The following is a 16,539-nucleotide window of genomic DNA, read 5'->3' as shown; positions in this document are numbered from 1 at the left end:
GTCATTTGCACACTATGCCAACAATATCTTTGAAAAACACTTCCAGCAGCCTCAACACCCTTTTTTTTTTAATGTTTTTGGCTTCTTTTATTACTTACACCACTTATTTTACTTCCCCCACTGTGTAACCAGAATCCTGCTGAACTGCAAGTGATTCATTACAAAAGCTTAGAGAAACACAAATGCGTATTATAGTAACTGTGCTTTTGGGGCTTTGCAGGCATTTATCTGAACAACCAAGCGTGCGCTCTGCAGAAGGCATAGACTACAATAGAGGGCTTATTTTAATGGAACGCTCTGAGCAATAGTACCGCTGTATGTTTCTGACAAATTGCTTATTCTCAGGTAGAGGGGTTTTAGTTGTATTGCTAACGCCAAGCCGATGGCAACCTCTATTTCTTTCTCTGGCAAAGCAGCTTCTTGCATCACAATGGCGGCGGAGGCAGGGAAGCTTATAGTGAGTCCGTGCGGAGAAAGTTAATAGCCCTGGAGGAAAGAGCCAGGAGAGAGGACAAAAGATGGCCTTGGTGATCTGGCTGCACAGACCGACACACACCTTTGAATCGCGTTCTTTCCGGCTAATCCGACCTGATTACTTCCCCTCTCGCACCTCCAACTTTTTTACACCAAGTTTATAAAATGTCTGCAAGTATGAAACTAAACTTGGACTGAGCCAAGACTTGAGTCAGGACTATCCCAAGAGGACCTTAAGAGGGCCTTACTTGCAAACTTACTTGTGCAAATCCCAGACTAGGACTTATCAAGGAAACAAGGTCGAATCAAGGTCAAAGCCAGGAGCAAGGCAAAACCTCGCCAGGAATATAATCTGGACTGAATCAAAACTAAACCAGGAGTTACCAAAGAGCTAGCCTGTCCATAGCCATCCGTAAACTCCGATTATAATTTCCCTACATGTACGTCTGGGTCTGATCTCAGTGGCCGCGTTACATCGGTTGAATTTTAACCGACCATTCAGAGAGCGGGGGAGGCGGGTGTTGTAGGTGACGTCAAGCATTTGCGCCGCATTTGCTGGTTGTAGTTTGGCGATGGCGGCGGATACGAAAGTAAAGGAAGCTGTTCAATCCGTTCTGGCTCGGCTCCCAAATGTCCAGAAATTAAAATTGAAGCTTTGTAATGCGCAAGGAAAATAGCTGCTTCACTAACACATATACGTCACGATCAGACGCTAGCGAAAATCAGATCCAATCGTTTTAAAGGAGTTCACCCCTCCCACCTGATAACAGAGCTCAATTGTTAAGGTCCAGGCCCTTGTACGAAACGCAATGAGTACCAGGGTCTGGTAACTCCAGGCTACCAAAGAACATGTTAGACCAAAATCATTTTACACAAGGCCTAAAACTGGAGTCGAACTAAATGTGCGTCAATGTTAGAAACATGTAAGTGGAGCTTGATATTACAGTCAACTTTCACAAAAAAATAGTTAAAACAATACTAAGTAACTTGTTTACCTTAATAAATCCTTTCCGTAGTCCCTGTGGAGGTAATACAAATGTTAATGGGATGATTGGAGGGTCTCTCATCTCCCCCTGGTGTTTCTGGCCAGAAAACCATAATTGCAACTTCACTACCGCCGGACTGAAGCAACCAATACACACTAATGGAATCACGAAGAAGAAGCTAACAGGCTAACGGGCAAAGCTAACTGCGGGCTAGCGCCACTTAAACATTATTTACAGCCAAGTTTGAGTGAAAAAAAAAAATTTCCATTGTCTAATTGGATGTACAATATCCCTCTCTCCCTTTGCCTTTTCTGTCAGTGTAGTATTTACTCTCACGGACAATTTATTCGTTAAAAAATTGCAACTTGCTCCGACACCTGCAGTTGCACTTATGGCCTCTAGGGGCAAGAGTTATTTAATACTGCTTTAAGTACAGTTTAATAGGCCAACACTGTCCAGAGATGTATATGCGGCAGTGGTCAAAGTACATTTCCTTAAAAGTAAAAGTAAAGTTAATTAAAAATAAAAGTAAATGTACTACTGGTCAAATATTAGAAAATGCTCTTTGTATTCCAATTACTCCAGAATCAATGCTGTAGAAAGAACATTAGGAGATAATGCTTTTGCTCTTTATTGCAGCTAAGCATTTCTCAGCCTCTACATGGGGACACTATGGTGGTGTTGACAGGGCAGATTAGTGGCGTTTGAACTGCCATATTTGTATACATTACGCTCCTAATTACCCTTCAGGCTTTGAGGCGCCCCTTATCTTCCCCATCAGCAGATCCTGTTCTCACTTTGAACGTAAATGGTCCAGGGATTAGAGTTTGAACTTTAAAAGTGCAGTCGGTCTTATCTCCGCTTTATGTAGAGCACACAGAGACTTCCTGCGTCTGCCAAAGGAATAGCGAATGTACAGCAGCTGCTAATGTAATCTTAATGAGTTGGTATAGAAGAAAAAAAACCTAGGCTTTTGGGTCAGCAGTGGAGGGAGTGCTCGAGCAGATATGAAAAATGATGTTTTTAAAAGTTAATCAGTCTTCAGTAGACTTTTCTTCGAAGTCTTCAAAGGTCTGAAAAATGCAGGATAATGAACAATTCAGCACAAAAGTACGTATATTTGTAACACTAGCAAGCTGAGGCAGCGCTTTCCTCTGTCTCGCCGTATTTGGCTTTAAACTTTCTGAATGCTAGGAAATTAGTATGAATCTACAAACAGTAATTCTTTTTAAATGCCTTTTTTATTTTTAAATACGCATACAAAGTTTGGGAAGGGATAAGCGCTTGTAATCTGATGTGACTGGATTTGACACTTTTCTTACTTTGACTTCTCGTCCTGACCTGCTGAAGTTGCCTTTTCATAACTGCGGTGATTAGTGTCGAGGTGCCTTGTTATGCTACACTGACTTTAAGGGGATCAACACCCGAGCGTGCAACAAAGGTGTTCAGTGCGACCTTGCGTGGTAATATAATATCCAAATTGCATGAAAACGTACTACCATGAAATGAAGTAGATCGCAATTACCATTCCATAGAGAGACCAGGAACATCTGACCACACACATGTGCTGTACTCCAAATACCAGCTGTGGAGCTCAGGGAGGAGGTATAGGGGGCCTCTGTGGAAGCACCCGGTATACATTACAGTATATACTTTTGTCCCTGTTTCTGTGAAGGTGCTGGTAAAAGACCAATAATGATGACAGTATGCCGGTGTGTTTGTGTGAGTGTAAGGAGGGGGCGTTGAGGTTCAGCTTTCCCCCATAAATATTAACAAGCCAGTAAGTATTAATAAGCTAATTACAACGCTGCAAATTGCTGCACAAAATACAAAGTTGTGCTAATTGCAAAAATAAACCATACATAACAAGTAGCCATTTAAGGACCTATCTCACCGGAGAGAGTTGTGGAGACTAGAGTTGCCACTAGTTCCAGAGATGTCTCCAAGACGTCCCCTGGAGATAAGGGCAGTCTCGATTCGTTGTCCTCAACCTGTGAGACATTTCTGTGACATCCCTGCAATGTCTCCGAGACCTGTCGAATACCTATGAGAATTCAAAGAGTCGAACAGACATTGCAGGGACGTCACAGAAACACGCTTGAGACCACGTAGACATCTTGTAGAACTCTCGGAGGCCTTACAAGGACCATACGGAGACCACATGGAGACCTTGCCTGGCCGGCCAGATGCTCCTCCTTTCTGTTCAAAAGAGGAACCGTCTAAGCAGCTGCTGGCAGCCATTCTCGATTTGAGGCGGGAGTTGAGATGCTTTAAGTAACAGAAGCCGTCACCGCAATCGTCCCAAACATTAAAGATGGCGGCAGTACATTGTTTTCTTCTGCTCTTTTGTCTGTTTTAAATCATTTGGAAAATATAAAATCCCTAAAACCGGAACAGGAAACCACATTGGCAGCCTTCCATACACTCATGAAAAAGGAGTTTTTGAAAAGGCTTCCTGTTGCTTGCTCCTGCGTCATATCCAGTGTTTCTCTAATTGGTTGAGCCCGTCTGTCAATCATGCCCACAGAGAAATCGTTGAGATCACACTCGCTCCCAGACTTGAAACAACCTGGAGACTCGCCTTATCTCCAGGAGACGTCTCAGAGACATCTCTGTGACCAGTGGCAACTAAAGTCTCCAACTAGACTTCAACTAGTTTCCAATCCGGTGAGATAGGCCCTTTAAGTAGCCTCCCATACTAGACATTTATAGATGGTTATTGTGACTCAAAGCAAGGTAATCTTGAATAATATAAGTGACTTACGAGATTGTTTGTGCATCTTTGATAGAGCAAAAGAAAGCCATGCAGCCCTTGGACCCATCGCGCTATCCCATCAGAAACCAGCTGAAGCAAGTCAAACGACCCCCCAAACCCTACGACCCCTATGTGAAACGGTGCCCGCGCCTCCTGGGCAAACACGCCATCTACATCCAGATCCAAAAGGTGAACCGGCTCCAGCTCACCATCGGGGGGCACTCTTACCTCCTGCCCCGCACATCTCTGATCATCAGGTGTCCCGTGAAGAGGTTCCCGAAATCCTCGATCCGCTGGTACAAAGACATGAGACCCCTCGTCAGCTCTCGGGGGATTACTTTTACCAAGTCCGGGTCACTGAAGATCCAGACTCTGGGCCCGGAGCACGTCGGGGTGTACAAGTGCGTCGCCGGGCCCGCATCGGATATATTCACTCTGCAGCTCATTGGAAAAGACAACTTGACGGCAACAAGAGGTGGGTTCAGAGCGAGGCTACGCAGAACAGCTGAAAAGCATACGGGCAGACAGAACTATATGAGTATGAGGAGGTGTTTTTGGCAGCATTGTGTTCTCAGCAAGAAGGTCTCGATTTTGATTAACTAACCTTATGGGCCTTTCTGTGGGAAGTGCACTTTTAATATCTAATAAAGCATCACCACTGCACCAGCGCTTTGTACTGGTCACTACTGCATCAAATGAATTTCTAGGGCGGAGCAAACGCAAGCAAAAGGGAGGCTCAGTGAACCAATCAGCAAAGGGCAAACCTGTGTTGTTGCAGTGTTATGAGCAGTTGAGCGTACATTTTCGAACGGGGTGATGAATTACGAAACTCACCTCTACTTCTGCTGATGTGTTTTTGGTAATTAAAGCAGTACTAAGTAACGTGTTTCCCTTAATAAATCCTCCCCGTAGTCCCTGTGGGGGTAATACAAGTGTCTTTCATCTCTCCCTGGCGTCTCTGACCAGAAAACCATGTTTGCAACTTGACTGCCACCGGTCCGGAGAAAGCTATACACACTAATAGAATCACGAAGAAGAAGTTAACAGGCTAATGGGCAAAGCTAACTGCGGGCTAACGTCACTTTAAACAGTATTTACAGCAAAGTTTGAGTGAAAAAACATATTTCCATTGTATATTTGGATGCACAGTATCCCTCTCCCCCTTCACCTTTCCTGTCAGCGTAGTATTTACTCTCCAAGACAATTAATAAGTTAAAAAATCGTAACTTGCTACGACACCTGCAGTTGCGCTTATGGCCTCTAGGGGGAAGAGTTACTTAGTACTGCTTTAACCATCGATTGAAAAAAAAAGAAAAAAAACCTAGCTCTCTCATGCGCTGTCTGTGGGATTTAATTGAGTGCAAATAAACAAATATCATTGCGCTGGTTTGTTTGAGTCTGGCTTGAGCAGCGAATGAGGGCCTGGTGACCAGACTGATACCCTGGGTGTCACTCTGGACTTGCCAGGCTGATCATCACTACTAGTGTTCTCTTGCAGACCTTTAATGTACCGGATAGAGTCTTTACACACTAAATGTTTTCTCTCTTTTGTCCACAGTCCCCTCTCCTCCTCCCAGCACCGTGCCCACTTGGGAGGACTTCATGCCGACCTGCCTAACCCACTCCACTGGGGTCCTACCGTTTGCGCGAGTCCCAGTAGTGCTGTTGCCCTCTGGAGCGCAGGAGGTGTCACTGCAGCCGCAGATGGAGGAGAGACTGATAAACATCACGCTACAGGGCGATCTAAATAAGCTGGGACAGGAGCAGGCTGCGGAGCTCATAGCGTCTATGCTCACAGACATGGCGCCCTCTCTGGTCTGGAGCAGAACTGCGGAAAAAGGACAAGCAGACGGTAAAAGACGATTTTTTTATTGACTCCAAAGAGAAATTATTTTTCACAAGCGCAATACTTACTTAAAAACAGTTTTGCTGGGTAATATAATGTCTGCATCATTTATTTTCGTTGTCGCTTTGACTTCAGATTCCTTTCCAAGCGGGTCAGAGGCGCCCCCGGTGGAGGTGGTCCACGGTAAACCTGTGATCGTCCGGCAGCAGCAGAGTTCCTCTTGGTTTCTACAGAAGAACGTCAACATCTCTATAGGACAGAACGCCCTCCTAACCAACTCCACTCGCTCCGTCGCCGTCCTGTGTCCTGCTCGGGGCGTCCCTAACCCGAAAGTCGTCTGGAGCAAAGACGGGACTCTGCTGCAGCGCAACAGCAGGTGAACGCGCGCTTGTTTCAGAACTCACTCATACCAGACATGTAATTTAACATTCATTGTCTTTTGCCTGAAGCTATTTCCTCCCTCAGATAATCACACTCCCTTTTCTCACATTTTTATTGGGAAAAAATAAATCAAAAGTTACCTGTACAGTAATTGCAATGCATGGCCAAAAAAAAAACCCATCTCCACCTGGATCTGGGGTTGCTGCTGTCGGTCAGGTCTAGATTTAGCAGCGTTATGCAGTCAAAGAATGAGGGCAGCTGACTCCCGAAATCAGGGATCTCCAGCAGTAGCTCTCCAGTCCTTTCTGTCGGTCACTCACCAAAGGCTTTCTATAACTCGTCCACACGCTTCACAAGTCCCATTTTAGAGCCATTTCCTGTTTGTTTTCAGCATGTTGAACAGACTCTGCACACATTTGGATGCGTTATGTTAAAGGTGCATTATGCAACTTTTGATGTGGAAAAAAAGTCAATATTTGTGTGTATTGGACCATGTAGGGATCCAGCGGCTGTATGAGTGGTCAGCGTGGCACCTTTACTTTCTGTCACAGTGGTCACTAGGACGCTCCAGGATCAATTGTTTGTCGTTGCTGACGGAGCCTCTCGCCAGAAAACCCACAAAACAATTGATCCTGGAGCGTCCGAGAGAGCACTGTGATGGAAAGTAAAGTGCCACACTGGCCACTCATACTGTACAGCCGGTCGAAAACGCACAAATATCAACTTTTTTTTTTCCCGCATGAAAGTTGTATAATGCACCTTTAAGTCTGAGAACAGGCCATGGTTTAACTGGGCTCAAACTGTGAGGAGGAGACATTTATTGTTTGTTGTTTGTTTGTTTGTTTGTTTGTTTGTTTGTTTGTTTGTTTGTTTGTTTGTTTGTTTGTTTGTTTGTTTGTTTGTTTGTTTTTTGGCCTGTAAGTAGAAATCACTTTATTAGATTGCCATTTTCTATTTTTATTTTTCAATTTTTATTAGTTTGTGAACCATAATTGTTAGACTTTAGACAAAGTATTAAACACACATGTACCAATGGGATTCCCTCTCAGGCCAGATCTTTTTGGCACTTTCCCGGTTAAATGAAGGGCAACAAATATCCATGTAGAACAAATTATTCTTTGTTTTTTTTCATCACCTCAAAAAAAAAAAAAGAAACATCTTTTAATGTAGAGTTTGTCGCCGCTTTAATAGACACAGCTCACCAGCAGGTTGTCTTCCTGTCTGCTCCTCTCGCTCAGGGGCAGACTCCGCGATGATGCAGCAAAACCCAAACGCCTTCCACTAATAGAGAGGAAAGTGAACACGCTGCAGGTTTTGGGGATGAAATGATCTGAATCTGGGGCACTGAGTTCTCCAACCCAAACAGGGATATTTTCTCATTATAGAGACTGGGGGATATGACTTATGCATTAGATCCTGCAGATAAAGGAGAGTCTCGGCTGCATACTATTATAAAAGGGTTCTAAATAAATGAAAATAAACTATAATTCGCTTTATTTTGCAGCAATCGGGGTTCCGCTTCGTTTTTGTATCGTCTCTACCTCGAGTGTTCCTGATCTTTTAACAAATCAAGTGGTGCGATATATATTCGTCAATATTAGGGTTGTGGTCAATATTCTGGTTTCTGAAACATTTGGAGTAACCTGTTTAGACACAGGTACTTCTGTATACAATTGAGATTTTCTCTTCCAAACCGCGACACACGAAGAACATCATGACATAAATATGCTCTCGATGCTTTCTACGGTCAATATTCATGTCTTTCACCTGTGCTGCGTTTGGGGATCGCCTTCTTCTTCTTTAGTTGATAGGTGGGTGGCAACCAACAGCTTAGGTGCATACCGCCACCTGCTGGACCATGTGTGTCTCGGGATGTTCGTGTTCATGCTTCTTGTGTTTTTCCGGAAGGCTGCGCGCCAAAAGACCATGATTCCTTGCAGATAGAACATGCGCAGAACACAAATGAATGTTCCTTTCAATGGGGACATTCCAAGTCGTGTTTACATGGCCAAATATTCGGGTTAGAGAAGGAGTAACAAAGGGGACATATTCGGGGTTCTTAAGGGAATAGGCCACCGTTTTTAAATACTGAGATATGTTCTGGGACAGGAGCAGGCTGCGGAGCTCATAGCGTCGATGCTCACGGACATGGCGCCCTCTCTGGTCTGGAGGAGAACTACGGAAAAAGGAAAGTTGATGCGTACCTATCTGGTCTTTACTCGTGCACTCAGTCACGCAAAAAGACCAAGTTGTAAGCCCTGTTTGGCCCCATAGAGGAGAGGAGGAGAGGCAAAATGCTAACAACATCTTTGGTCTTTTTGCGTAACTGAGCGCACACACAAAGAACAGACAGGTACACATCAACTCGTCTAAGCTCAGGTAAGAACATATCTCAGTATTAAAAAACGGTGGCCTGTTCCTTTAAAAAAAACGTAATATGATCATAATTGGGGGTTTTACCTGTGTTTACATGGACGTGCGCAACCGGGTTATCGGTAACATTCCGGTTATGAAAGGGTTTTTGACTGCAGGTAGACGTAGCGACTGATATTTGATGCCATGTCCTGGGTTTGATTCTCCAGGATTGTGGGGAACATTTCTGTGTGGAGTTTGTTTAAGTTGTTCAAGAAACTGAAACACTCCGGTTTTCCATTCTCATCAACAACAGGACTTCCCTGAAAAGGCGATTCTGAATATCAGTGGCTTAAATAAAGAGCAAAATCAATAAAATAAACAAATCCGTTAATACATTGTGTCCTGGGTAAAGTGTAACTGTGTGATTTTTGGGGCCGTGGTGACCAGATCTACCTCTGTGACTGAGGAGTGAAAGGTGGATCGTCTGAGAGACACTCTGGGTTTTAACTGCTGTTTTCCCCCTTTATTTTTCATTGTATTGTTAACATATTGATCAAAACGTAGGTGAGTTAACAGCTCAGATCACTGAGTCCCAATATTATTCTACACTTTTTCTATTCTTCCCGCGAGCTTCCCGGAGCCAGTGAACTGCGTTATTGAATTTCTGTCCCATTAAAAAGCTGTAAATATTGACTACTTTTAAAAATAGACCCTAAGACTTCATTGTTGTACAAAATGTGCATCTGCATTTTAAAGGGGGCAAAGTTAAACTCTCCTTGCAACATTGGGGTCTGGAAAGGCAGGTTGCACCTCGACAGGTGCCACTCATAGAACAGCGTGTTTTAAATGTAAATGTGAAAGTACATATGGAAACTATCTGCACTTTTTGCCTGAGGCGCTGCCACTCACTCGCAACTCCCTGTGGAAATCCTTTTGGACTTTTAGCAGTTTTTGAACAGTTTTTAACATGCATGACTTGACATAGTATCTCTCTTAACTTACTTGTTTGTACACACTTTGTACAGAGTTTTCCAGAGTTAAAAGAGAGAATAGTAATAATATAAAACACAATATCAGTTTATGTTGGACACTGAAGTTCCCCTAAAAACAACACTTTGTTTGTCAGTTGTCACGCAGACCTGTGAGCTAATCACATTTGCTCGTAATTTCCATTGTTAATAGTTTATACGCAAAATACTTTTAAAATACAGCAGCAGCCGAGCTATTTTCAAGATGTTGCTCTATATTGCCGTAGATTCTGTGATTGTATTAAATCCTGCTGCTCACGCTCACAGTAAAGAATGAGAAAGTGAAAAGATAAGATGAGATAAGATAGAACTTTATTGATCTCACAATGGAGAAATTCACTTGCATCAGCTCCCAAGAAACACTCGGGGGGGGGGTGTGAACAGCCAGGAGAAATGTGCAATCAAAGAAGGATGATGTGCTCCAGGGTAATGTGCTCCTGCTCACACGCCAGTCACTCTCTCTCTCTGCGCCTTCCTTTCTTGTTTCTTTCACTCGCCGCTGTAGAGAACACTAGCAGGCTGCTAACTTTTTGTCGGGGCATCTGAACTTATGCTTGCTGATGAATTGCTTTCTTCACTATAATCTTTATTTAAGGGACAATGTTTGGAGACAATAAGCTCATAGGAACAGAGATCTACTGCACCATTACCACTATTTTTCAAGGATTATGAAAGATACCAGATCACTCATAGTTAGTGGTTGTGTGAAGCCATTTATGGTGAAACAACTGAGTTTGCTCTTTTTAAATCATAATGACAAAAGAAAGTACCAAAATGATCCTATTGCCCCATTTGGCGTCAATGACAGCTTTGAGTCTTCTGTGGTCGTTGTGGATGACGTTCTTTATTTTTTCTGATGGTAAAGCGGCCCATTCTTATTGGCAAAAGGTCTCCAGTTCCTGTTAAGTTCCTGGGCTGTCTGACATGAACTGAACGTTTGAGCTGCCCCCACAGTGGTGCAGTGATATTGAGGTCAGGAGACTGAGATGGCACTGACAGGACCTTCGCTTTATTCTACTGGAGCCAGTGGCATCAGCGAAACACCTCCATATTTCTCAGTAGGTATGGTGCAATTTTCACCATAGTCCATCATTGGCCTTGTTGACAGCAAAAAATAAAGAACCTCATCTACAACTACCACAGAAGACTCCAAGCTGTCACTGATGTTAAAGGGGGCGATACAGTATTAAAACTGGGGTATGTAAACTTTTGATCAGGGTCATTTTGTTACTTTCTTTCTTTGCCTCTTTCTTTAAAAATAGCAAACTCAGCTGTTTCACCATAAACAACTGAGTTTGCTTCCGTAGTCCCCGGATGCAAAATGAATTAGCAATGCACACACACACGGACACATCCGTCAGAGTCAGGCAGTCTCACAAAGACCAGTCATCATCCTCACACGACACCTACCCCATTACTGCATTTCACTTTGTATCAGTCCTTTCATAATCCCTACAACACATATTAAAACACATTACATTCTGTTAGGATTATTGCCCTTTAAAGGTCATAAATGTACAAATTGTTCAAGTTGATCATATTTACAGAGACAGGAGAACATCCCAATGTCAGTGCGTACAGGTCCGACCGCTCAGCAGCCACTGTTTTAGTTTAACCCCCACCTTAACCAAGCACATTTTCTCCAGTTCAACCCAAATCTAAAGCTTCTTGACTGGAGAGCTTACAGCCAGTGTAACGCCTCATTAGAAAGAGAAGACCTACTAAACTCATCTAAGCTTCTTCCTTGTTTCTTCGTCTTGCGTTTTTGACACGTTGAAAACGACATCATGATGAGGAAAATGTGCTTTATTAAGGCGGGGGTTAAGAGGTTAATTCCTTCATATGAGAAGGCTGATGGTGCAATGCTGATTTACATTTTGGACTGTCCCCTAGAGGTGTAGCTCTATTTGTCACTTGAGATGTTAACCGGACTAATCTCTTCAGGGGAGAATGTATAGTGCCGTGTACAATAACAATCTATATTTTCCCAAAACATGACAGTGATGATGCTGCCTTGTTCTCTTGTCCCAAATGCCTGTTAATGAATGGATTCCATTTGATTCCGTTTTGTCAGTTGTATGAATGGCGACGCGTCTCACACTTATATTTAGTCAAATAACAGCCTGTTAGTAATTCTTAATGACTTATGAAACACACCAGATTTGTCTTAAAAAGCCACAACATCCAAGGAAGTAGAAACAGATAAATTGCCTCCCTCTTCGTACTCACGGAGCATATAAAAGCCTGTTTGCAACACAAAGGTGCTGGACAAAGGCGTGTAATGCAGTTATAGTGGTTTTGTTGACACCTCCTCGTTTTCATATAAAAGCAGATTGAGAGAAGACGAGACGGCTGCATTTTCCTGGAGACTATTGTCGTGTAAACGGTGCCATAATAAAACATGATGAGCTAAACCGATTAGAGCTTTTTAGACACTCAGCATGCAATTTGGTGCAGAACTGGTTTGATGGTTTGGCCCTAAATTGCTTGAATAAATTAGTCTCCAGCTATTGCATATAGGATGCTGTTTTTTGTTAATTGTTTGAACACTCTTTTGAACCTCATATTTGCTTGCCCTTTTTGCTGTCCTAGCTTTGTAAATGCCACAGTGCAGCTCCTCTGAATCCTCCGCTTTAGGTAATATGAAAGGGCTTCACAAAAGTCAAGTCGACGGAGGAATTTATACCACAGTGAGTCAAACGCTGCAGAGATAAAGATGTTACAGCCTTTTCTTTTTCCTTTTTTTTCTTTTACAGCCACTCTGAAAACACAATGTTCTGTAGACTCTTGTATTGTACTGAATAACTCTGGCCTTCGCCGAGTGCTGCAGGCTTGACCTTTTCAAAAGAACATTTATTCAACTATAAGATGCTCCGCTACAGTCTATGGGCTATAACATTTTGTATTTGGACAGGAACGTGGTTGATTCTAGCTGTAAGGGGGCTCTAAGCATTCAGCGAGAGGGAGAGGGGATGTATCATGACTGAAAAGAAGAAGCAGAAGGAAGTCCAAACTTGGAAACATCTTTCCAATATATTAATGAGTTGAATTCCAAGGGAGAGATACAGCACAGGCACTGGCCAAGGACTTTATAAATAACAATAACAGTCACAGCAATCTAAGCAGTGGCACACACAATGGCCCCTAACTTCTTCTGTCTTTGTTGTTTTTGTCAGAGTGTCCTGGGACAGTGAAGGCCTCCACATCCTCCAGCCCAGAGCCTCAGACCAGGGTCAATACAAGTGTATCTGCAGCAACATCTACGGCTCCGACTCGGAGACCAGCCAGCTCCGTTCAGCAGGTGAGCCGGATCCATTTATCCACATGTAGAATTTGGCAAAGAATGCATCATTAGTTTGTCAGCATGGTTATAATTCATAGATCAAAATATCATATAATCCAAATATACGTACAGTAAATGACATGTTAACATCTGTCAGGATAAATAACATTTATAAATATTTATAAGTGTTGAGGGAAGGACACTACTAAATATAATACTTTTAACTTATCAAATATATTGATAAGTTAATAGTATTTTGTCCTTAAAATAAGAGAAAACATTTTATTTCAGGTAAATTGTGATTTGTTTATTTCTAATTTAAGGGCAATGATATGAGTTTTTGCTTTAAGTGAAAAAACACTTAACTTACTTACTTATTTCAGGAAAACTGTACTTATTCATAGAGTTTTTTGGCAGCATACAGGTTAAATGTGTGGAGTTGATCAATACTGAAATTTGAAAACTGACCTTTCATGATGTTTCCCAGAGCCTCCAGCCATCTCTATTTCCTGGAGGAACATCACGGACCATGGAGTCGTCCCGGGACAGAGCGTCAGAGCCACTGTGGGGGCCAGTGTCAGTGTTCAACAGGGGGCCAACCTCACCCTGGACTGTCCTGTCACTGGTATGTCCCGCTCATCTTCGACTCTCCGGCTCTGCCATTTTAATTGTGGCCTATTATCATTCTCACTGACAGGATCCAGCCAGTGCTTGTAAATGGTCAGATTTCTCCAGCATCCATCTCTAACACAGGATCTCCTCAGGGATGTGTTCTGTCCCCCTTCCTGTTCATACTGTACACAAACAGTTGCCGGGCCACTCAGAAGAATAGGTTCTTGGTTAAGTTCTGGTGTCCCTGTGTTGACATAGTTTGTCCAGTGGTGCGACAGCAACCACCTTAATTTAAAATATAAAAAATATTTAAATCTTATATTACTTATATCAGTCACTTCTTGACTTTTTCATTTGTTTGCTGATACAAGGGTTTGTCCATGAATTGTCAAAACCTGCTCTAAATTTCTCGTGAAATATTCTGAGGTTTGCTACAAATGAATTGCCCTTTGGGATCAATAGTTTTCCGAATCTGTTATGTTAATTCGTTTCTCAATTATTGTGTTGCTGTTTCCCAGGCGTCCCCCAGCCCACGGTGACTTGGCAGAGGCGGGGCCAGGGTTTGCCCCCCTCAGCGGTGCTCCTCTCTGGGTCTCTCTGGATCAGAAACGTGTCGCTCTTGGACCTGGGAACGTACTCCTGTCTCGCCAACAACTCCATCGGGAAGTCCATCGCCTCCAGCGTCCTGCGCGTCTACGCCCAGACACCAGCAAAGAGTAATTACTACTATATATAAAATCTTTAACTGTGAAATTAACTGTAAACTAAAAAAAGAATGAAATTATTTACTTTGGTGAAACTTTGCTATCTCATATATAGACCTGTTTCTTTAGTAAAGCTGTGGTGAGTGTTTTACTGAGCGGATTAAATTTAGCAAGAGATCAAGAGGTGAGGAAAGCATCTCCTGGATATGTAGGACCTCAAAACATTTTTGGGAACAGGAGGCGCTTTTTGGGAGCTGCCACCGCGCTGCTAAGAATAGCCCCTGGGTAACATTCAAAGATTAATCCAAGCTGCATGAGCGGGTCGAACACAGCTCCAGGTATGTTTTTGATGCGAGAACAACATTGCAACACGGTACAAAGCTGGAAAAGTAGATTTAGCATAATTAAAAAGTTATATATTTTTGCCATATCGCCCACCAATGCTTCGCTGGTGTCAGTGGCAACGTTTACATGGTCAGAAAAATCAGATAAGGGGAGTAATCAGATAACCCAATAATCAGATCTGATTTGTTTACATTCTCTTCAGAAATCAGAGAATCAACAACTCCGGTTTCTAATTTAGATTTGGATTTTTAAAGCAACTGATTTTCTCGCCACGCCTTAATTCAATCAGACCCACCTGCAGAACCAGTTGGAGATAATCAATAATCTGAGAACTACAGAAAACAGATCCCGATCAGATTTTTGGTCTCCATGTAAACGTAACCATTGAGAAGGATGCAAGCCTATCCTTTATTTGCTTAAAAGGTGCTTGGAATAAATGAACTGTTGTCAATAATGCTTTCCCTGCATTGTGACCCGTGAAGACATAAACAATGGGAGAGGAGACATTGCAGTTTGACACTTGTGGTTATTGTATCCCTGTATCCTGTAGGCGAGGGCAGATCCCCGCTGCCCCAGGAGCTGAGCCGGAGGAGGCTCCTGATGGCGTCCAGCAGAGGAACCAGCGTCCACATAAGCCCCGGAGACGTCCTCAGGATAGGTACAACTTAATTTTTTCCCTATCACTTTTGAGATTTATTTCTTCTGTAGAATGCCTCCATGTGAGAGAGAAAAAATCCTGACAAAACAACAATGAAATGGCTAGAAAGAGAGACGGATGCATTTATAGAAAGATGTCTATGTTTGGGTGTTATTTTATTTACTCAATAACAGACGACTGTTATTGAGTGCTACATTCTCAACTAAACCAAACGGGGAAAAAAATACATGTTTGGTAAGAAGCGGAAGAAATGATTCTCCTTTGAGCAAAATTATTTTTTAATTATAAGAAGCTACAGGAGATTTTCTGATCTGAAATGTTTGGGTTGTGCCTTTTAAATATATGGCCAGGGTTTCCATGGGGCATAAAGAAGCATGAGTAAAGTCAGTAAATGAATCATGCCAAAATAAAGGTCTTAAAAATCTGATTCAAACTGGCATTAAATCTAAATTTCTTAGAAAATATTTTTTTTCCTTAGAGGCAGAACCCACAAGCACAAATATTTTTACTAAAAATCAAATGTGTTAAAAACACAAAAAACAATGGCCTAGAATACATTCTGCTACAGTTCTGACAGAAATGTCTTTCTTTCAATCTTTTGCTCAAAGGTTTCCCGTTATTTGAATAGCAAAAATGTCCACTCATTCCCCTCTTTGACTGTCGACAAATTAAACAAAATGAAATATGCTGAAATATTAATTTTTGGGCATTTTTGGATTAAAAATGTAGTATTTAGGCATCAAAAGGGCATTAAAAAGCATTCTCTCTGCCTTGCTGCCACCTGTTGAAACCCTATTTTTAGCATGTTGTGTCTTAAACATTTTGCATTACAGTGGTTTGCTAATACGGAAGCAATGAGCCTTGAGTGATATTTACCCTACTTTGTCGCCTTCGGTTTTAATTACCGATCTTATGGTGCAATCATTATCCTAATTACGTTCTTCGAAGTGTAGTGGGGAAAAAATACATTAAACTTTCAAACAAACCATTTTATTACCAGCTTCACGCCGTCTTTTTCATTACAAGGAAGTGTTTGGATCTGTGTAATTAGACGCTTCTCTATGGAGGGTGATGATATCTCCCTCATTGAAACTAAACTACCCGGTTCAACT

The 16,539-nt window shown here is 42.4% G+C and overlaps 1 protein-coding gene across 1 annotated transcript in view; it reads left to right on the top strand.

The window, feature by feature from the left end:
- adamtsl3 (ADAMTS-like 3) overlaps positions 1-16,539 on the top strand; it is a 272,825-nt gene that overhangs the window by 229,788 nt on the left and 26,498 nt on the right. Inside the window, exons 21-27 of the mRNA XM_079555014.1 lie at positions 4,250-4,690; positions 5,774-6,067; positions 6,197-6,437; positions 13,002-13,126; positions 13,596-13,733; positions 14,239-14,436; positions 15,320-15,427. Of these exons, the coding sequence (XP_079411140.1) occupies positions 4,250-4,690; positions 5,774-6,067; positions 6,197-6,437; positions 13,002-13,126; positions 13,596-13,733; positions 14,239-14,436; positions 15,320-15,427 (1,545 nt within the window). The remainder of the gene's footprint in view (positions 1-4,249; positions 4,691-5,773; positions 6,068-6,196; positions 6,438-13,001; positions 13,127-13,595; positions 13,734-14,238; positions 14,437-15,319; positions 15,428-16,539) is intronic.

This window comes from Gobius niger (assembly GCF_951799975.1).
Source record: "Gobius niger genome assembly, chromosome: 4".
NCBI lineage: Eukaryota > Metazoa > Chordata > Actinopteri > Gobiiformes > Gobiidae > Gobius > Gobius niger.
This window is presented reverse-complemented; position numbering and strand designations above follow the sequence as displayed.